Raw genomic sequence first — 22,049 nt, 5'->3', positions numbered from 1 at the left:
TCTTCTGTATATCATCCATCCATGAATTTGATAACTTAATAGGGCTCTTACGGAGTGTTGAGCACCAGTCTATCCCACTGGCCTTTGATGTCATCATCCTCAGGCTGCTCAGTGACATAAACACCATCAAACTCCAGCTTCCTGGCGAGCTCTTTCTCTCTCTTGAAGATAACCAAAGGGACCTGAGGGGTAAAGACGGAAAATAAGACAAACTGCTTGAAACTTGCGAGCAGACGCAGAAATGTGTGGATTTTTTTAGAGCAAAGCGCACACACCTTGAGGCAGTTGTAGCCGATGATGCAGAGGAAGGAGATGATGGTGTGGACGATACCGAAGAAAGCCATGGCTGGCTCCATGTAGCCGGTGCTCTCTTCCAAAAAGTAGTACATGGGTCCCTCTTCATCCTCATCCTCTCCTCCTCCGTCATCTAACCCGGACCCCTCCTCCTCAGTACCGGAGCCTTCGAACAGGCCAGAGCCCTCAAACAGACCAGAACCCTCAAACTCCTCCTCACCTGGAGGACTGTCAGACACCTGAAAACATCACACACAAAATGAGTTTTGCAAGTCTGACTGAGTCTTTTGACTATTTGTGTAGCTTTAAACCAAATTTAGACAAAGTTGCATGCACATAAAAAAATGTGAATACAGGGAGGTGGCAATAAAAAAGTTAGAGTTAAGTTTCGTAAAAAACTAAGAGTTGCAAATCTACTACTACTACTACTACTACTACTACTTTTTTTTGTCATTGTAAGTTAAAAGACTTCCTGCTGATGGCAGCTACGTTTTTTGAGAAAACCTAAATCCTGCCCAGAAATGTAAACAATCTGTAGGCAGATGAATTGTGTAAAATGTTATGTAAATTAGACTCTTGAACACAGATTCTTTGCTAGTGAAACGTATCATGATGCAGAGTCACAGGTGAAATACTATCAGAGTTTTAGAGCTGAAACTAAATGTGTCGTCTAAGGTTAGCTCCAAATACACAAACCCTGTAGAAGAGCAGGATGAAATTGAGAGCGAAGGCGATGAACAGGGCCAAGAAGCGAAGGTTGTAGAAATTGCGAGAAAGGTAGTTCTGTGGATGGAAAGAGAGCAAAGCACAAAAGCAGCATTTTACTGCTTAATAGGTGCTAAACTTTCTGTCATTTAGTTGCCAAAAAAATTCCATGGGTTAATACGTAGGCCAGTGTAAAACAATAGTGTCCAGATCAAATAACATCCCTCTATCGGGCACATATCCGTATGTTACAGTACATGTCAGACTGTGGCACCGTGTGTTGGCTAACGACAGAGATATGTGAAATATGTGCGTAAAAAAGAGCTGCTCACCATGAATTTAATCCTCTGAACCTCCAGCTCGTTCCACAGCTCAAAGCCCTCCTCGGCATGTTTCTTGTCTTTCTTTGCCTTTGCCTTCACGGTGGTTTCCTCTGCTTCCTCAGGCTCTTCCTCCTTCACCTCAGGTTCAGGCTCGGCCTTCTCTGCCTTCTCTCCATTCTCGGTGCTGGAAAAGATGCACAAGGAGAGAAAATTGTGCTTTTTGTTTTTTAAGAGAAAAATGACTGTTTTAATATCTGACAAAAAAAGTATCTCACAGATGTGTGGTAATACACTCCTGTTTGCCACTTTGAGCAGCGTGCAATAAAAAAAAGGTTACTGATCTTTAGAGATTGACTCCTGGCTCTGCCTCAGCTGTGTGACAGCATGACAACTGCTGATCAAAAGTTCTGCAGTTCACTCCGACAAACAGTGTCAGACGAACCTAAAATTTGGTCCAACTAAAAAATTAGTTGTTCAACACCTTGATCAACAACAGTTTTCTTATCATTTAACCTCTAAACCTGACAAAATTGTAATTTGATGAAACACAGGAAATACATAATGAGCAACTTGGAAAGAAATGTCCTGCAAACTGCAAAAAAATTCTAAAAAGTTACACAAAATTGATCTGAAAATTAGCTGGAAATTTTTAAAAAGAAATTATTCAGAAAACTACAGTTGTGATTCTTATAACTGTATATTTGCTAAAAACCTTTAGCACTTTTTTGAGTTCATTTTCTTGTTTGTTGTTTTGTTTTTTCCTTTCTTTCTTTCCTTTTTCATATTTTCCAGTAATTTTCTTGTAACTTTTAACTCATTTTTTGGGCCATTTCTTGTTGAGATGCTAATCGCCCCCCCAATGGTTTAGAAAAAAAATCAAGCCAATACACACAGGTTTGAAAGGGTTAACATTACTATAAGCCTGAGTGGGGTCAATATCAACCTGAAGACTTTTTAACTCCAGCAGAAGCTGCTGAGTTCTCATGTTGATCCCCAACAGACAGACAACTTACTCTGCTTTCTCAGTCTCCTGTGGAGGCTCTTCTTCAGCTTGAGCAGGTTTTTCTTCCTCTCCTTGTCCTCCCACTGCGGCTTCCAACTGTTTCAACAATTAATTTGCAGTTAATTTAACCAACTAATGGAGAATGCACACATTAAACAAGAGTAACAGACAGAACCCCTCACCAGTTTTCTCTTCAGCAGCGGCGTGCCCTCTGGAGTCGGAGGCTCTTCAGTTGTCGTCTCACCAAAGTCACCAAGTCCCCCAGGAGTATTGAAACCAGGCAGGCGTCCCCCTTCCCTCTCCTCGCTATCCTCCTCTTCCTCCTCTCCTCCTCCAACATCTAAGAGGTCTGCCGCTCCGTCCGCGTCTTGGACTTCTCGAGCCCCTGGTTCAGGTGGCAGGTCCCCGTGAACTTCGTCCTGCGTGGGATCTGGCATACTGGCTAGGATCTCTGTCACCGTTATTTTCTTGGCACCCTCAACTAAGCCTCCACCGAACAGCACCTTCCATATGAGTGTGAAGAAGCCTTTGCAGATGCTATAAACAAACATCAGGATACCCATTACAACGGTGTAGATAAATGTAGCCAGGCCGATCACCATCTCCTTTATTGTCATTTTTCTCAGTTTGCGGTAACGACGCCGAAGGTTACGGAAAGTGAACATGTTGAAGAAGTCAACCACGCTCTTTATAAAGTCTGCAAACGCTGAGGTTGACTCTGGAGCTGCTTCTTCTTCATTGCCCTCTTCTCCTTGATCTCCCCCTCCCTCCTCCTCCTCCTCATCATCTTCCTCTTCTGCACCCTCTCCCTCTGGCTCAGAGATCGATGCAGCAATGTTCATCTCAAAGATGGTGTCCTCACAGAAGTTCACAAACATCTCCATTTTCTCACTCTCGCCGCCCTCGTTGACCACGTCAAAGATAAACTGCCGTTTGGACTCCCTGACTTGTGGCATCTCCCACTGGTTGCGGTTCTCCTCGCTGATTTCAAAGTAGATGCGCTCGATCTTCCTGCTGGCTCCCATGATCTCAATACGGCCGAGGAAAGGGCGGAAGTAGTTGAGCACATTGTCAGCCTGCTCCAGGAAGTTCTGAAGGCGAGTGTCATGGGGTACGTGCTCTGAGAGGTTTGTGAGCAGAACGGCGATGTTGAAACCGATGTCTTTGGCCGGCTCCTGGAAACGATCAGCAAATTCCTCAAAGTTGATCATCTCATTCTCATCAGCTTCTGAGCAGGAGAGAAGGAACTGGATTTCAGAGGGGGAGTATTGCTTCTGGCTGTCCATGGCCTTGGAGAAGTCTTTCTTAGAGATCAGCCCTCGGGGGTCAGTCACATAGTCTCGGAAGGCATCAGAAGCCACGATGTCCTTCAGCTTGAGGAACATGTCGAAGAACTTAAGGATCATCTCCACGTTGCTGGAGGACTCCACCAGCATGTCAACCATCTGCTTGGCAATGGTGCCGTTCACCACGTTGCCTAAGAGTGATACAAGGTGAGAGGAGAGGAGAGATGTATAGAAAGTATTAGCGCTGTAAGAATCCATCAGTCTTGATTGCTGTATCGATTCAATAATGAACAATCCAATATCATCGATGGGAAGTGAAAACATCAATTTATATCATCATCTTTAGGATATGCCTTTATTTTGAAATTCTGTGTCGCTGTCAGACAGCGGCAGGCAGAGGATGATAAGCAGCCAGGAAAAACACAATAAGGATAATATTACTTATTCAGTAATAAACAGTAGATATATTAGGGATATCAGACAAAATAAACGTCAAGAGGCAAAGCACTTAACATATGTAAACAATGCCGTTATAAAATACTCAGGAAACACAACAAACCTGCCTGTTGTGTTTCCTGAGTAAACCTATCTTCCTCCGATAGCTAACTTTTGCTACAGCAACATTAGCTGCTCTGTTTCCAGTGATAGACTGAAAAACATTTGCTTAGGGGCTAAAATGCAACCCTGTTTACCTGTTGGGACATACAGTGACTTAAACGAATGCTCAGGGAGAAAAAGTATAAATAACACATGTAATATCTTAGGCTATGGACATGGAAAACGTCTGCTAGCTTCTAAGCTGATTTAATAAGGCTAATAATGGCGACGAGCAAAAAAAAAAATTTTAAAGCTATGAAACCTGACAGTTATTACTGTGTCAAACTGTATACTTTTGATACAGAATCTTGTTGTTTATCCATGTTTTATGGCATATGGCTTCAAGGCTTTAAGCCAGATGGAAGTTTTAGGAAAAAAGTTTGGGTTCAAATCACAAGACTTATTCCTGAAGGCTAACATACCCCATGTGCTGTTTAATGTAAATTCGTGTAGTAAGTCTAAAGTGAACTTTATTGCACTTAACCAGTAACAATTATTCAACATTATTAACAATTAATTATCTAGGTTTTTTTTTTAATTTTATTTTTATCTTTTACAGCCAAAAGCAAAAAAGAAAAGGGCTCTTGCAGCTGGCAGCTTCTTGTGTAACAGACTGTTAAATGGGCATTTTATGATATTGTCTCATATCAGTGGTAGGCCCCTTGAATTGAATAAAATTAAAATCAAATGGTGGCAGACTTTCTGATATCAACAAATATGGTATTATTGTCCAAAGAATTGTTAAAATATTGTATTGTAATAAAACTACTGGTTTTCACCCTTAGAAAGTATGTGTCAGGAAGGAAAGGACATCACAGGACATCTTACCTTCAAGTAGAGACAGAAGCATCACCACCATGTCCTTCTGCAGATCCAACAGCTCCTTCAACAGTCCAATCTGACTGGAGTCCTGCAATAAAACCAGAACACAAAGCGAAACACAAACAGCAGAGAAAATAATATTCTTAATATGTGAATTGACTGATGATATATCACAGTTAAATTTGAGAGGATATGTGCTTCTTTCTGAGACATAAAAATGGTACCTCAGAGTGTGTTCTACTCCAAAAATGATCCTTGGTTTGCAATTTTAAATAAAGAATATACATTTTTAACATCACAAATAGCCAAGGAAGACATAAACATATTTGCAGACGCTGATCTTAGCACTCGTGAAGACCCGCACCAGCAGATAACAAGAGCCACAAATATTTTAGACAGTCTGTGGTGGTTGGTGAAGATCTAGAGGAAAAGGGCGTCAGGATGTACAAGCATCAGGCACCTTTGAAATCACAGCAGCACCTTTTTTAATACCTCCACAGCACAATAGAGCAAAATGTACAAACACACTGAAAAACAGCTGAATGAAAAGAAGCAAAGCAGGAGATTTACTTTAGGAACAAAGTGAAATAAATCTAATAAAATATAATGTAAAAAAATATACTATAATTAAAAACCTTTTTATAAAGAAATAAAAAGTTATCCAATTTTTATATGATGTAAACCATCTTTAACAATGGAATAACATTGACTGCTGAACGGCTACAAATTCTCTGTGCGATTTAGTTCATGTTTAATCTCTTCATAGTCAACATTTACTCAACCTGTCTCTGAATGGACAGTCAGTGTCTGTCCCCGTTAAACACGTCTCATGGACAATGAATAAATCAACAGGAAAAACTCAAGAGGAAAAAAGCAAAGGGACTGCTAAACGCAAAGGGAAACCATGAGGGAAATGTAAATGATTGGTTATTAAGCTGCATTTTAAATGTGATGAAGCATGAGTCTTTAGAAAAAGCATGAACGGCTTCTAAATGAGATGGTTCTGGCAGTGAGACACAGATTCTTACGCCATTTCGTTGTCCAGGATCGGGGTGCATCTAACAGGGTTACACATGAAAATAAAAATGTTATCAACAACATTTTTACTTCATTTTTGTATTTGTCTCAAACTGGAGATTATTACAGATTTTATGTCAATGCGATCATTGAACTTTAAGAAATTAAAATTCCTGCCAGGTATTTATCTATTTTCAAACTTTTTGAGGCTTTGGCGTTGCAGAACAGGTTTGCTTTCATGTCAGAAACAAAAACATGAGATATTTTAGGTGTATGTAAAGGTAAAGTTTCACAGAGGTTCTGAAAAAAAGAAGACCACAATTCATCTCTAAGTGTTGATTTAACAGTTATCATATCTTTCTTTCAAACAAACACTAATAACTGAACATTTGATACAAAATACAAAAATAGATCTTAAACAGCACCATCAGTAGCAAACAATACTGTAACACAAAATTAGACTGAGTAGGAAACACTGCAGCTCCTTGTTAGTGAAACACATAACAAAGACACACATTATTCAAAGCAAACACACGTTTTTCCAAAGCACAATCAAACCCTAACCAATGGTCAGTACTTTAAAATGGATATATAAAGTGAAAACAGGTGAGGTGGGTTATTATACTGTATTATAAAGAATCAGTAGGAAAATTAAAGAGAAAGAAAGATTATCTATTTTCCTCAAATTGTTTCTGCCATCTTAACTTGATTCCGCTACTCGGCCATGCCCAAGACTGTTTGTACTGACGTGTTTTAAATCGTAAGGTTTGAGCACAAATGCATGTGTTTAGGAAGCACCGAGCATACGACTGGACGCATGAGACTTGGATTACGCTGCACGAGTTGGTCCCTGATGATTCTATCCATGAAATATTTTCTCCTTTTTTAGAATTCCCGCTAACCATGGAGACGTGCGAGTAAAACAACGTTTTCTTCACGAATTCAAGGTAACACATGGTGAGTAAATCATACACAAATGGTCATTTTGCAGGTGAACTATTTCTCTAATGTCGTGCTGACAAAGTGCACTGTCACCTAAATTAATATCTCAAATTACCTCTCTTAAACATAAAATAGCTCAGTAAAGAGGCAGAAACAATCTGACAAAGAAAAGAGGAGGGAAGCTAGTAAAGATATGAAACCAACTCATTAAACCAAAGAATAATCAAATAAATACATACTTTACTCTGCAGGAACCATGAGAGAGACAGTTCACAAAATTAGTATACTCAAAGTGGACTAATGTATAAAAATATACCATGTGTAAATGTATGCATTTCTATTTGAAACTGATTCATCATTTGGTCAACTATGATACAACAAACACATTATTGGATCATTCAAAATGCAGAATTTCTCTCCAGAAATTATTCATGAAATCTGAATGAATTAAATAGTATGGCTACAGAAAGGTTCAAAATACTTAATTTAATTTATGTTTCTTACCTGAGCAAGTTTCATCATCATATGAGCAAAGACATGCAGGAAGCCAACAACAGCATCCCACAACCTGCTGTGGGCCAGAGACTGCTGGTTACCAGTACAGGGACCCTGACAGACACAGAAACACAGTGTGGAAAATGTAGATCATATTCTAGTGCTGTAAACCTATTGCGATGTACATGAAATCCTGTTGGGTTTTGTTTTTTTTAACAATTCAGCATTTAATCTATGTATAATTCATCAGGATTTTTTTTACCTGGATGTACTCAGTCAAGCTGTTGAAGACCTGCTTAGCCACAGTCATTGCTTTGGAGAAATTTCTCTTTCCGGGCTCATCAATAATGTCTTTTCCTGAGTAGTACCAGTAGAAGTCACTGATTGACTCCTGCATACAGGAAGGAGTAGAAGGAAAACATGATGTGCATTTAATGCTATTTTAATATACAATAATAATAATAATAATAATAATAATAATAATAATAATAATAACAACAATGTTTACTTGTATAGCACCTTTTATATAAAAAAATGCAGCCCAACGTGCTTACATGCACCACGTGGTTCACATCATAACACAAAGACATAAAGACATAATAAAACCAGCAAGTAAAAAAAAAAAAAGAATAGAACAGTGCATCTTCAGGATAAACCCACTTGTCAATAATAATAATAATAATAGTAAAATAAAAAATAAGGATAAAAACTAAAATCCACAGAATGCATTGCATAAGATGGAAAATAAAACCCATTGCGCTTATATTAATAACAATAAAGCTAAAAATAGTGCATAAAACTTAAAATTAAGTCAAATACAACATTTTAAAGAGGTGCAGCAGTGCGAAAGTGCGAAGCAAAATGCAGAGCAGTTATGTCAGAGGTAGTTAAAGGCTCTTTGTACTAAAAATGTATTTTTTAGAATGTAAAATTACTAAACAAAGTGTTTTCTTGTGAAAGGAGGCTACAGTCTGGTGTCAATGGGACTGAGATCAGAGAGCAGTTGTTATCAGTGACCTGTAGTCGAAGCAGGTAGTCCACAGTGCAGATGATGATATTGATGGTCGTGGTGCTGCCCGTCTGAGTTCTCAAGTAGTTCTGGAAATCTGAAGTGTAACAATGTTCACGTATTAATATTAATGAGAACTCTCCTTGCTGAAAGGCCACTTTAAACTTCTAGTGTGCAGGATTCAAGCAGCAACTTCCAGGGCTGAAAAAATTAAGCCAATGCAAAAGTGCCAAAAACTACAGTTTCTACATACTAGTTATATCTAACATGTAGATATAAACATTTCATGTTAGAAAACAGCTCACTTCTTTTTTTCCAAGTGATTCTAAACTAGTGAAAACGTAGTTTTTAATGTTAGATTCAATTTCTGCCAATATATATCCCTCTGAATCCTACACAGTGGACCTTTAAACCACCAAGGTGTTTGCTAAAGAGACTCACCATTGTTATGGCCCTCACAAAGAAGCTGGAGGAAGCGGAAGAGGTCACATGTAAATTCATCGTCCGCCATCACTTTCTCATCTTAAAAGAGAAACACAGGAAATGCAAATTAATCTTGTGAAAAAAGAAAGTTTTTTTTACAGTTCCAGTACAGAGTATGTACCAGTGTATTTTACTTTATTTTCTAACTTATCTCTTCATGTTACTGATACTAAACATTTATATTTTCTCTGGCATCACTGTGTTCATATATTATATATGAGCACAATGATCTGCAGAAGAAGTACCAAAAACGTGAAAACTGCACCTACAAAATCTAGTGCAAATTATGGTTTACTATTCCTACAAATGGCATTTTTCATTCCTTTTTTAAAATGTATTTATTTTTTATATTAAGTTATCACTAAAAAGAACAAGAAGATTATTGCAATACAACAATACACTGGTAAATATCTCAATCTTAACAAGTCATTTTTATCTATTTTGAAGTCCTAGAATATTTTTTTTTGGACAAGCAAAAGAATTATGCCCATCAGGCAAAATTATTTCACCAGCCCCAAAGACGAACAAACTTCTTATAGATAACAGTTATTATTGAAACTAGTCCAGTCATGTCATCTGTCCCTTTTCTTGATATATATACACACACTGCATATATAATTTTAATTTTTCTAACAATAAAAACCACAATGGGTATTAGTGGTAAGAGTTTTTTTTTTGTAGTTTTACATAAAATAAAGCAAAATCTCGAACCAAACGACTTGTTAAAACAGATTAAACAGTAGTCAGATTAGATTTGTAAATTAAGCATAAATTGTGTTAATGACAAATCTGGTGAAATAATCCAACTGAGTATTTCATGTCTACTGATTCACAATAAACACTGCAAAAGGCTCCAATGTGGTGCCAGATTTAGTGGTGAAATATTATCAATAAGCAAAGATATTATTCATAACAGTAAATGAAACATTTGTACGTATGGCTTTACACACATGTGCATCGCAAAAACAGTAAAACTGTAAGTACCAGCAGCTCATACCACTGCCCTGCTGTCAGTAGAATATGTTAGTGAAAACCACAAAGACCTACATGTAAGAGAGGCTGAGGCTTCCACACTGCCCCCCTCACACAAACTTTACCTCTGTCTATCACTCCACACTGCTTTTACTGAAAACATATTGTCAACAAAACTCAAAATGGACAGCAAATCAGACACTGGACACATCACATTGATATGGATATAGAACGCACGGATAAATGAAGACAGGTTTCCGGAGAATAACAGATTCAACTGAGGACGCACAAATGTTGACAGTGAGCACAAAGATAACTTCAAGGCACACCATCATGCACGACAGATCTACTGAACTCTGCAAACTCCACTATGCTTTGTAAGAGGATGGATGTTAGGGGGAAAAACACTCAATATAGACTCATGTATATCCAATGCTGGAAAATGCAGAATTTGAAAGTTGTTCCGTGTTGTTGCAGGATGGGAGTAAAAAACTAACCTTCTAACAGGAAGTGATTAGCTTTTGTGTGGGCGGTTAAAACATGCAATAACTAATATTCTGCTGCTACTCTGTCTCTTAGTCAAACCGTAACAAAGATGGAGCAATGCCGTCACTGCAATCAGATTCTACTGGTGAGGATTCTTTCCAGGGTCATTGTTAAAGAGGTTATTTTAGGAGACAAATTATCTGCAGAGGTCTATTTCTCTCCAAAGCAAACAGACTTGGTGATAAAAACTGGTAAAAAATACTGTCAAATGAAAGAAATCAGTGTTTCTCCGATGCTGTGCTGCACAGCAGTAGCAGGAACCGAGCTGCAGATAAATTTTGCTCAGCTTGTTTCTCTTATAACTTTGCTGGATGACTAAAATCCTTTATCCGGCTAAAATATATAGATAAAATGTAATTACGACCAAGATCTAAAAAGTGTATGATAATTTGGCTTTAAAAAAGGATAAAGTATTACCTAAAAAGTATACAAAAGTATATTTATGACAACTTCTGACAGTAAACCAAAACTCTGATGCATGATTAACAGGGATATGACGTCACTGACAGGCAACGGCGACCACATGACATAGACTGTGTACTTGATCATAATTTCAGATATCTCTGGGTTTGATAACCCCGTTTGGGATAATGTAAGTACAGAAGTCAACTAAATATATGAAATCACTTTAGTCATTTTTAGAAAATTTCATTTGGAAACGTTACATGTCATATCTTTAACATACTTTGATTTTAATATTTTCTGTTACTTAATTTTATATTAAATCTTCAATAAAATTCTAATTTTACAGCTCTCTATCAGCATGCCATCAGAAACTGGTTACTTGAAAAACTGTCTTTGTCAATTATGCACAAGCATGCTCATATTTAATCATATTCAAGTGACAGAACATAAACAGAAACAAAAACAAAAACGTTGTGGTGTTGCCGGGTAGACCGTTGTGATCACATACAACAGAGCTGATATATAAATTAAAAATGCATAATGACAGGGTACAAGATTCATCAGTAGAACCCCTTTTTTGTTATTTGTTTGTGATTTATAATTTCATAACTCTCACAGTTTGCACTACCCAGAGGAGGATTTTGCTGCTCACAATAGTCTTTTCTTTGTCACATCTTTTTAAAAAATGTTTTATTTGCAATACTATCTACCATAACTGTGAACATATTCAAATAACCATGGCTTTAGTTTCCCAGGTTAGCCTGGTAAACTCATGAGTCTCCTAGAGGACCGTGGCTGAGGTGGTCCAGCACAACTAAAAATAGTTACTGTTCTCATTCTTTTCTCAAAATCTAACTTCTGAGATGAAGCTCAGCTGTTGGAATCCTTATTTCTAAGTGTGTGGAAAACTCTGTTCTTTTTTTCAGAGATTATTTTTTGGGCATTTTATGCCTTTAATGTATAGGAAAGACTTAGCGTGAAAGCGGGAGAGAAAGAGGGGACGTCATGCAGCAAAGGGCCAAGGCCGGAATCGAACCCCGGCCGCTGTGGTGAGGACACAGCCTCTGTACATGGGGCACCTGCTTTAGCCACTGAGCCACTGGACGCCCCTGTTCTGTTTAACATTTCAGCCTGAAAATTTCAACTCTTATTGACTGGACATTTACAGACATTTTTTCCTTTATGATCCACTTTGTCACACATAAAACGCATGTACATAACACTCCTGATGGAATCAGGAAAAAAGCCCGTGCTTTCTTCCATGTAACAAAATGCTCTGCAGGGTCAGCAACACGCTTTTAGTTTTTGCACTTTTTACTTCAGTGTACCCTGCTACACTGGGGAGATTGTCTTGTTGAGTTTTTCCAACAACAACAACAACAACAACAAGGCTACAATCAAATGACTGTCGTGGTAAAGCAGGATTAAATTAAAACGGTCAGAGATTAGGGACATTTTGAGGTCTGTGAGGATTTAAATGCAGCTGTGTGGGTCATCCGTGGACATACTACCACATAGGCAGCCAACTGACTCCATTTGGATGATGTAAATACAGGCTTAGAGAGTCCCTACTGCTGTTGCAATTCATTTCAGAGTTTCTAGGACACAAGGTCAGTGTAGTTCTCTCTGATCTACTTGAGATAACTGAGTGGGAGAGAAAAAACAAGGTTACTGCCTTTCCTTGCTCCCAATGATCAGTCACAAGAGTGTCGGAGTTACAGTAGATCTGTGATAAAACACTCAAGGATGACAATCAAACCTTACAATCACTTCAAGATGAAACAGTCAAAGATGCAGTGTTTAAATAAAGCTACAGTAAAATAAAGTGTACAACATGATAAGTGACTGTAAAGTTTGATTTCGGGTCCTTGAGTGTGAAATGAAATGCATATTAAGGCCACAGCAAAAAAAAGACTAGTCAGGTGATAAAGAGCTAAAAGAGACAGAGGACAGAGAGAAGGCAGAGCAAGGAATATATATAGAGAGGTCATTACCACGTTCTAGCTTCTTATCTGAGAACCGTGAGAGCAGCAAATTGACGGGCGGGAAAGACAAGAGCATGAGAGGTGAAGGGTTCAAACGGGCAAAACGAACGAGATGTGGGAGAGAAAGACAAAGAGAGACGCAGTGAGTCCAGAAATCTCAAGGCTGTCAGTGGATGGTAAACAGTTCATACATTACATTCAAACGGTTCCATACATTAACAGTCCAAGTCAAACATATCCAAGAGAGTCGCGGCTCAAACACTCAAAATACATTTACATGAAAACATACCTGCAACCTGGCATCCACAAACAGGCACACTCAGACACACAAGAATAGACTACACACTGGGACTGGAAACATGTCAGAGTATATCAAACCAATGCACAATAAAGTCAGACAACAAAGATGAGGCAGTGTGTGTGTGTGTGTGTGTGTGTGTGCGCGCGCGCGTGCGTGTGTGTGCGTGTGTGTGTGTGTGCGCGAGTGAGTGTGTGTGCGTGCGCTTGCGTGTGTGCGCGAGTGTGTGTGCGTGTGTGCGTGTGTGTGTGTGTGTGTGTTCAGACAGTGTGTGACAGCAAGACTTGTACACTCTACTCACTGGTGCCTTCCTCTGAAACCATCCCAAGTCCCTCAGCCTTGTTTTGCCTCTCAAATGCATTCAAGTCCAAAACGCTGCAAACATCAAACAGTCAGTTTAACAAAATACACTCCTTTACAAACTTTACTTTCAATCAGGCCTTTTTAAAAACATTTTTCAGAGTAGAAACCTAAAGAAAGAGTTACATGGATAGTTTGTATCTTTTGAAGTGGGCTGTATGAGGTATTTGTCCATCAAGATTGAAAAGCTACACTTAGAGAGAACTGCGCTGTTGTCCATCTTAAGACACTGTAAGACTTAAACTGATATAGTCTTTTTAGGAGGCTAAAATAAGTTTTGCTGCTGTGCCCCTTCCACAGCAGTGCATTGCTTAGCTTTTGTGTTGTACCTTAGTCTGCTTCTCTGAACTTGTAGCATACCAACGGACATCTACCGTATTTAATACACTGATTATAGATTAATTCCTCATAGAACTCCACTTCAAAAAATCCACACTATCCCTTTAACAACAAAAGTTTATTACCGACCTGCAGGTCTGCATCAGAGCCTGAACGCTAAGGAAGAATCCCACATCCTTTTTATCCTTCAGGTAGTCCAGCATTCTCTGCACACAGACAGGAGGACAGAAAACAGAAATGACAGTGAGTAGTGTTGTCTTTATGCTGAAAAATAGGTCATTTAGTTAAGCTCTCAATTCCAATTTACTCATTAAAAATATGATTGTCTACAATGTATGTACAACTTTACCTGCTGTACATCACTGTTGCCTCCATTGAGGATGGAGATTCCCAGTTTGAGCGTTGAAGAAACCATGGCTCCAGGTTCGCCTGAAATAAGACGAGATAGGAGCACACAGATCCTCTCCTTCAGTAAAAGTACTTATACAACAGTGTATAATACTCTGCTGGAAGCAAAGACCTGCATTCAAAATTTTAGCTGAGTAAAAGTAAAAGTACTCATTATGAATAATGACCCATTTTAGAAGAATCCGATTTGATTATCTATACATTAAGCAGCAGGTAAATAGTCCATATGAAGAGATGGAACGTGTTGGTCAAAATGCAATCTTGGAACCCATCAGCTATTGTCTGATGACAATATAGTTTTTTTTTTGTTTTATTTAGAATTATTTATCTGCATTCATATACAGCTATCAGTTTGTAGAAATGATCTGCAATGACTGGCTCACAGAAGAGGAAGTCTTGGCCAGGCTAAACCAGAACACCCGAAATATTGGCTATTGCCTCCTGAGGCTTTTCATCATCAGACTGATAGCTGATGTGTTCCAAGACTGATGTACTAATACCTCAAAACTGTGCTTGAGTACAGCACTTATGTAAATATACTTTGCTGCATTTCACCACTGTTGGTGTGCAACAATTTTTGACCCAACAATGAAATCAAAGAGAGAAATAATCTGCCATCACAAAGCATATTTAAGACAGTACTGATCTTGTTTTCAACATGTTGCTGTGTGCTGGGTAGAGCTTTGATTCTCTGCCTGCAGCTGATTGGGCCTGACCCAATCTGCCAGTTTCAGGCCGGGCTGTAATTTCTTGCCAAAGTAATGTTTATTAGATTTTTTTATGCAACTGTTGTGAACTGTCTCATGCTTTCGTGGCACTTTTTTAGAGTTTTAATGGACTGAATCAAGAGGGAAAGAGAGAAAAAGAGGGTGGAGAGAGAGGGAAAGGGACGACACGTGAAGAACCGGGGGAGATAGAGAGAGTGCAGGCGAGAGAGGGATGGAAAACAAGAGAAGGAGAAGGGGGGGTTGCAAGGCGAATTGGTTGGCAGTTTCTGCTTCTTCCTGCCCAGCAGTGGAGGAAATGTGTATAACATGCAGCAGACAGTGGTGATCAATATCTACGCTCTACATCACCATTGCCGTGTGTACTAGACACACCGAGGGGCACTGCCTGCTTTATCGAACCTGTCATGCATGAGATGACAGACTGACAGAAGGAAGAGAAGAAGGAGAAGTGGTGCGAAGAAACACTCCAGCCCTTAGCATGTAATACATGTTTGAAAATTTAATAACATTCATTTTATAATACATAAGATGTAATATATTATAGGCCTATTTTTACAGTAAAAATTTGAGTTTTTAATCAGGCTCGAGCCCAAAACTGCTGCCGTGGGTGCGGCTTGGGTCGGGCTTGGACAGAAACTATGCGGGTTCATGTTTGGTCGGGCCTTATTTTTTAGGCCCAAACAAAGCTCTCGTGCAGGGATTTCACAACATTAAAGCATTTATTTACCCCAAAGCCTGAAGGAGACATTTATCTCTTTACTGCTTTGCACCATTTTTATAATTAAAATCCTCGAGGCAAGATTCAACAGAAACATCATTCGTTGTTTAGTATCTCAAACACAGCTGATCTGATTTGAAGTAAATCTGGGAAAGCGATGCATCTCACATCTCTAGGGGTGAGGAGAGCTATAATAGCTATACAGCTCAAAGAAATGATCTGTTTTGTCCCAGATAAGTCCAGATGGAAAACGCATCATTGATGTGGCTAAGATGAGGATAACCTATAGTGAAATATATATAATGTCGATGCTAGTGACAACGCCATGTGTGTGTCTGTGTGTGTTGGTACAGCAGCTACCTTTACAGGCACTGATCATCTGCAGCACCATCTCTGCAGCCCCGCGGTTGTGCAGACGGGACTGCTGGTACAGAAGCCTCTGTTTCTCCATCTCCTTTTCCTGTGAAGCAGAGCACAAGGGACACCGCTGTAACCCTGCAAACAAGGACTGCACTGCCCCCCGCACTCTCTCGCACACAAACACACATCCTTATAATTCTGTCCTAAATACGACCGTCCACTGACTGCACGCAAAGTGGTTTCTAATGATACCAAAGCTTATGACAGCATATGAGACATCCAAAGTTTTAATTAACAGCGACACTGATCTAATTTCTGATCACCAAAGACTAGAAAATGTATTTTTGTCAAATAACTAATATATCTCATCAGGCCTATCCTTGTCGTGACGTCGCAAGATTTGGCACTTTTGGTATCTCCAGAGCCAAGATGGCAGATAATTGTATTTCCACAAATGTTGAGCTATTCCTTTAAGGGTCATTAATTAAACTAAATTTAAAAAATGATGGAAAGATTTTGGCTCAGGAGCTGGCTGCAGTACTGTTCCTTATTCATAGAGAAGCCAAATTTAACCCTTTGAAACTGCTTGATTTCTCTCAAAACATGAAAATAAAGCAAGGGACGAAGAAATAACCCCAAAATAAGCAAGAAATTAGTAAAAAGAACAAGAAAATTACCTGGAATTTATTCAAATAAATAACTAAACAAAAAGAACAAAAAAGAGAAAGTTAAAAAAAAACAAGGAAAAGTAACTTAATTTCAAATATGTAACTACTTGTGAAAGGCGTCTGAAAGCAGCACTCGAAAAGTGGTGTCGCTTCAGGTTTCAAAGGGTTAAAATACTAAAACCTGTATTTTTTCTCACAAAAATGGGGAACACACACACACATTCTCTTCCATTGGAACACAATGTGTATTAGTGATGGAGACAGTTATCCAGCTCTTGACATCTTTCAGAGGCAGCAAACATTCGGTGGCAGCGACCGTTTCTTCCCAGAGCATACCACACATTTCACACATTCTTACAGGGAAGCAACAGCAGTGGTCTGAGTAACACAGCATGCACATCCTGCTATCCAACACTACTCAGTATTGTTCTACCTCAAAGACCTACAGTTCTGCTACCTGCTGCAGCATCATGTGGTTGCTGTCTGTCTATAAGTTAAACCACAGGACATTACCTGTAAGTCTGTAAACTGGAGCTGAAATTAAGGCCATGTGTGTCATACCATTATTTAGCACTGGACTTTTGTTAAGTCATAAAATAACTAGAGTATAATAATAATTGTAGATGTGCTTAAAGAGATAGTTTAGATCTTTTGAGGTGGGTTGTATGAGGTACCTATCCATATTCAGTGTAAAACATACTGTAGATGTCATTTGGCATTGGAGTCTGCCACAGAAGCTAAGTAATGTACTGCTGAAGACTGAACATATTTTCGTTGCCTAAGAAATTCTAGCATTTGCAATATTTTAAATATTTGCACTGATTTACCCTTCCTACAGACAGCGATTTTTGACAGGGAACTGAAGCCGTTATGTCATAGTCAAAGTCATTGAAGACTGCTGAACAGATGAAGTGCTGTTCTACTGCTGCCTTGAAATAAAGTTTGTTTGTGTTATTGTGTGACTTTGGCATTTAAAAGGGTTGGTCTGAACTCACCAAACTCACAGAAACACAAACTAGCTAACTTGTTGAAACAGTAAAGACCTGCTGCTCCTGTGTTCAGATCACTGTTTTTCTCAATGGAGTCTAGCAGCTTTGAGGAAAGCATAGACTGGGAACTAAAGCTGTTAATAGCCTCCACATCAGAACAGTCTGCCCGGGGGAAAGGTGAAGCAGTGAAATAACTTACATACACTTATACTGTTACAGATTATTTAGGTCTTTATTTAGGTGGCTAAAATAAATCTTGCTGCTGCTCTGTCCACAAAAGTACTTCTGAGCTTCTGTGTCAGACTTCAGCCTGCCTCTCCAAACCAGGGGCATGCCGACTGACATCAACTGTATGTATTACTCTGACTAAACAACCCCACTTCAAAATATTATAACTATCCCTTTAATGCTTATGTTTGGATATGGATAGTTAATGTTCTAAATTTGCAGTTGCAGGGCTGGCCAGTTTTTCTGACTATTTGAATTGAATAAAATATTTATATTTCAATGTTCTTTATATGTTTACAGATATTATTTGTTTATATAACCTGATTGAAAATTAAAAACTGTACAAAAATGATACATACTACATAATACAGCACTCTACTTCACTGCCACGCCCACTGCACTGCACTTTAAAGTACTATAGTACACTAGATTACTCCCTATTTTACAAAGGACACAATATAGCTGCTATGAACAAACATCCTCTTGACAAAAGAGGTTAGATTGGACCCACCCACTGCACACCATGCAAAAAGCCCCACCCAAAGCTCCCAGAACTGAAGCTAACCCCCCCTCCACCCTCCACCCCCCTCCCTCATAAGCCTGACTGTCTGTTATAAAAGTATGGAGCAACTTTTCTCTACTTACAGAGGTTCTGCTCATCTTCAAGCAATTTATGTGTCTTTGTGATGCATAAAAAGAGACTGTGCGTGAGTCAGGGCGTGAGTATGTCAGGATGCGTGTCAGCGTATGCTTGCATGAGTATGTGGGTTTGGGACAGTGTGTGTACGGCTGACTGTGCAGGCTTTTACTGTAGTCCTTCGTGAGCACAGAGAGGGAGACTTGTTAGAGTTGTCCAATTTGAAAGTAAAGACAAACAAAATCAGTTACTTGTAAGTTGTTAGATTTCAAACTAGAGTTATCGGGTGAACGCAGCCCAATTAGGAGGTGAGAACAGGACGGTGTGAGTAAGGAAAGGGTGGTGCAAGCCTGGGAGAGACTGACCACGGATACACAAGATCAGCACAAGAGAGCTGGCTCTACTGTTGGGAAACCTGCTCAATGGTGTGGCTTGATAACGGTTATCAGAGATTCCCAAAATAGCTGCTTAAGTCTTGGATGACAACATCACATTTCTCAGCACATATCAGGTACCAAAAGAGAGTAGTAATGTTTAGTTAATGATAATAACCCGGAGTGAGAATCAACACTGAACTCACAACAGAGGTTTTTAGTAACATGAAGGGATTTACAGTGCAAATTGGTGTAATGCTGCCCTCCAGGAAAAGCCATCAATCTCTATACCTACATCACAGTGTTCATCCCTGGCTGTTGAGGCAAAACAAACCACTGAGATATTCATTCAAATTAAAAGTCAGACTGGTTTACTAAGGATTTGGGTTTTTTAGATGCCGCTGAGCACACAGCGCGTGTCCAGGTTTCGTGCTTGCAAAGAAATGGCGCTGCTAAAAAACTAACAAAACCTAATGAAATGAGAATTTTCCTTACTCATGAATACAGATACTTTCATATTTTACTTAGATGATACCTGTACCTGTAAAAAGTACAAAATCCATAGTGGACACTCATTTCATCCGAGTATTTGGCTCACCCCTTCGGTTTAGAAAACTTGTGAAGGTGTAGTCTGTTATTGAACACTTTTACTAAAAAATATTTTTAAAAAAATAAATCCAACAATTGATATTTCATATTTCAAAAAGACTTTAAAAAATACAACATTTTAAGAATTATTTATATACAGGATAACTGACATTTTTGTATTACTTGTAGATGTTAAGCTCAGCATTATAGAAATAGACCTGTCTTTTGCATTTTTAATATTTCTAAGCATGAGGCATGAACATTCATGTAACTGCTGGTAGATTTCAATAAGTATTAGGTAGATTTGCTAAACCATACTGGGATGTAGTCATTTGCAGTAGACTGAGTCAATCTGTATCCAAAAATTCAGAAAAAGCACATCAGGGTAGGAAATTGTGATTTTGAAATTAAACAGGTAGCAAAGACTCAATGGTTTGTTTTGACTGGGGCTTCATTTTGTTGTCTTTAGCTGCACCGTCTCTCTGCACTCAAGTCATGCAATTTAGGAAATTAAACAAATTGAGTCTACAACATTGATCCGGCTGGTGGGCAGAGTCCAGCAAAGGCATGCACAGGTCAGTCCACCATAGCAGGAAGTCGACGAGTGGTGTGAGTGAATGAGAGAAAAAAACAGGAAGAGAAACGTTGTGTTGGTGGGGGGGTGTGCCGAGTGTGATGTCTTGGTGTGGTCACTCAGTGCATGGGGAGTTGACTCTCCGCTGACTCCCCTGTCTCCCATCCCCCGGTCCCCCCATACCATCTCTGTCTGTCGCACCTCAAAGGATGGCTCCTCCCCCTCCTGTTCTCCCCCTTCGTCTTCCTCACCAATGTGGCAGCTCTGGATGGAGACGACAGCCAGTCAGGAAATGAATGAAGAGCTCATCAGATTTAGCAATCTTACTCCAGACAACACAACGTTTTATGAAATAAAAAATAAACATGCTATTCTGAAGATTAACATTTTTCTTCCAAAACATGAATGTGACAGCTTTGCACATTTTCACTCTTAATATACTGTGAATCTTTGAACATCCTCTAAAACAGTGGTTCCCAACTGATCCAGTCAAGGGCTCCAGACTTCTCCTTAGTCATTAGCTCAAGCTCCAAACATTATAAATGACCACATATTCAATTTTATTTCACAAAATGTAAACAACACGTGCACCTACAGCACAAAGAAATAAGCATACTGCAACAATCAACATAAACAGCACTTCAAAATAAAGGCTCTGTGTCAGAAATTCACTGTACTTCAAAATAAAGTGTTTTTACAAACTTGGCATGTTCGCTAGTCGCTTGTGGTCCATTAAGGATGGACCAGTGACCCACCAGTTTGGAACCACTACCCTAGAATATAGTTTTGCCCAGCCCTTCTCTGCTTCTTCATTAAAAAAAATAAAATAAAAAATAGATATTTTATCAAATAGTATTTTTATTTATGCTCGTGGCCTATGTATTAAAATGCCAAACATGGCCTTTACATGTTTAAATATTTCTGTGACTAGGCAAGTAAACCAGTAATAGGTAACTTTGAGTAAATATAGCAAGTTTTGGGCAAAGTTTTAATCCAGATCAACCAAAATAGTTGGGTGTTGAAGGTGATTGTACTGTATACAACCAGGCATCACCCCATTTTAACACTATACTTAATGTTGTGCAATTTCAATGTCTGTTTTCAGTCATATAATTCAGTATTTCTATCATGTATCATGCTTAGCGCACACAATTTACATTTGGAGACATTGTGCTCATGGCTCAAATTTTAAGATGCTGCTTTCTGACTATCTTACCTTTGCCATAATATCAGCATAAGACATATAAAGATGATCGACGTCAAGTTTACTGCAATGAGAAAACACATAACAGGAATCAACAAGTCTCACTGAGGAAAAGGCCACGAAGTCGAGTCGCAGAAGAAACAAGAACCTCTTACGTCTTTTCTGTGAGAGCTGTGCGGCTGAAATGAAGAATCAGCTGATGAAGGGGGTCAGGCTTTGTCTCGGTCTCCTCTTCCTCTTCCTCCTCTTCCTCCATGGCTTTCTAATTAATGGGGATAATGTAAATCATAAGAAAAATCTTTTGGACAATCTGACATCAATGCCAATTGTCTGTCTCAGAACTAAAGGGAAGATGACTCACTGATAAGTCATCAATCATCTTGTCCTCAAATGAGTAACCCTCTGTTTCTAACCAGTTGCGTTTGTAGGCGTCCAAGAACATGTTGGTTGCCCGGTGCCTGAGAGGAGAGAGATTGTTGAGACTTAATTCAGGAGGGCTGTCAAATTTCATGTAAAGCCCTCTGATTTTTAAATAGATTCTTTTTAAATGAGTATGAAGGGAGTCATTACGCAGGGATGTTGTAGAGGGGCGTCATCCTGAAACAGGCCACTACAGCCCTGCGGCGCTGTTTGGACAGCAGTTTGTGCCATACCATTTTCTTTGACTTGAAGGGATGCTCCGTCTAAAACAA

At 39.1% G+C, this 22,049-nt stretch overlaps 1 protein-coding gene across 7 annotated transcripts in view; it reads right to left on the bottom strand.

Annotated features, from left to right (window-relative positions):
- Nucleotides 1-22,049, bottom strand: part of ryr1b (ryanodine receptor 1b (skeletal)) — a 96,506-nt gene that overhangs the window by 7,353 nt on the left and 67,104 nt on the right. For 2 of the 7 annotated variants that reach the window (XM_088079226.1, XM_088079227.1), the window contains exons 76-96: nt 21,928-22,040; nt 21,719-21,815; nt 21,513-21,619; nt 21,370-21,421; nt 20,337-20,417; nt 16,096-16,195; nt 14,231-14,310; nt 14,011-14,087; nt 13,484-13,557; nt 12,894-12,911; nt 8,935-9,015; nt 8,502-8,590; nt 7,747-7,875; nt 7,494-7,598; nt 5,037-5,118; nt 2,508-3,802; nt 2,336-2,421; nt 1,332-1,506; nt 991-1,077; nt 276-533; nt 52-182 (exon numbers count right to left, since the gene is read on the bottom strand). In XM_088079226.1, the coding sequence (XP_087935352.1) occupies nt 52-182; nt 276-533; nt 991-1,077; nt 1,332-1,506; nt 2,336-2,421; nt 2,508-3,802; nt 5,037-5,118; nt 7,494-7,598; nt 7,747-7,875; nt 8,502-8,590; nt 8,935-9,015; nt 12,894-12,911; nt 13,484-13,557; nt 14,011-14,087; nt 14,231-14,310; nt 16,096-16,195; nt 20,337-20,417; nt 21,370-21,421; nt 21,513-21,619; nt 21,719-21,815; nt 21,928-22,040 (3,317 nt within the window). Of the gene's footprint in view, nt 1-51; nt 183-275; nt 534-990; nt 1,078-1,331; nt 1,507-2,335; nt 2,422-2,507; nt 3,803-5,036; nt 5,119-5,254; nt 5,285-6,058; nt 6,089-7,493; nt 7,599-7,746; nt 7,876-8,501; nt 8,591-8,934; nt 9,016-12,893; nt 12,912-13,483; nt 13,558-14,010; nt 14,088-14,230; nt 14,311-16,095; nt 16,196-20,336; nt 20,418-21,369; nt 21,422-21,512; nt 21,620-21,718; nt 21,816-21,927; nt 22,041-22,049 lie in introns of all 7 variants that reach the window. The other 5 variants (XM_088079230.1, XM_088079228.1, XM_088079224.1 and 2 more) reach the window with 4 other exon arrangements.

Source organism: Plectropomus leopardus, chromosome 6 (genome assembly GCF_026936395.1).
Source record: "Plectropomus leopardus strain MGB_pleo_1.0 chromosome 6, ASM2693639v1, whole genome shotgun sequence".
In the NCBI taxonomy this organism is placed as follows: domain Eukaryota; kingdom Metazoa; phylum Chordata; class Actinopteri; order Perciformes; family Serranidae; genus Plectropomus; species Plectropomus leopardus.
Note: the sequence above shows the minus strand (reverse complement) of the source record. Positions and strands in the feature narration are given on the sequence as shown.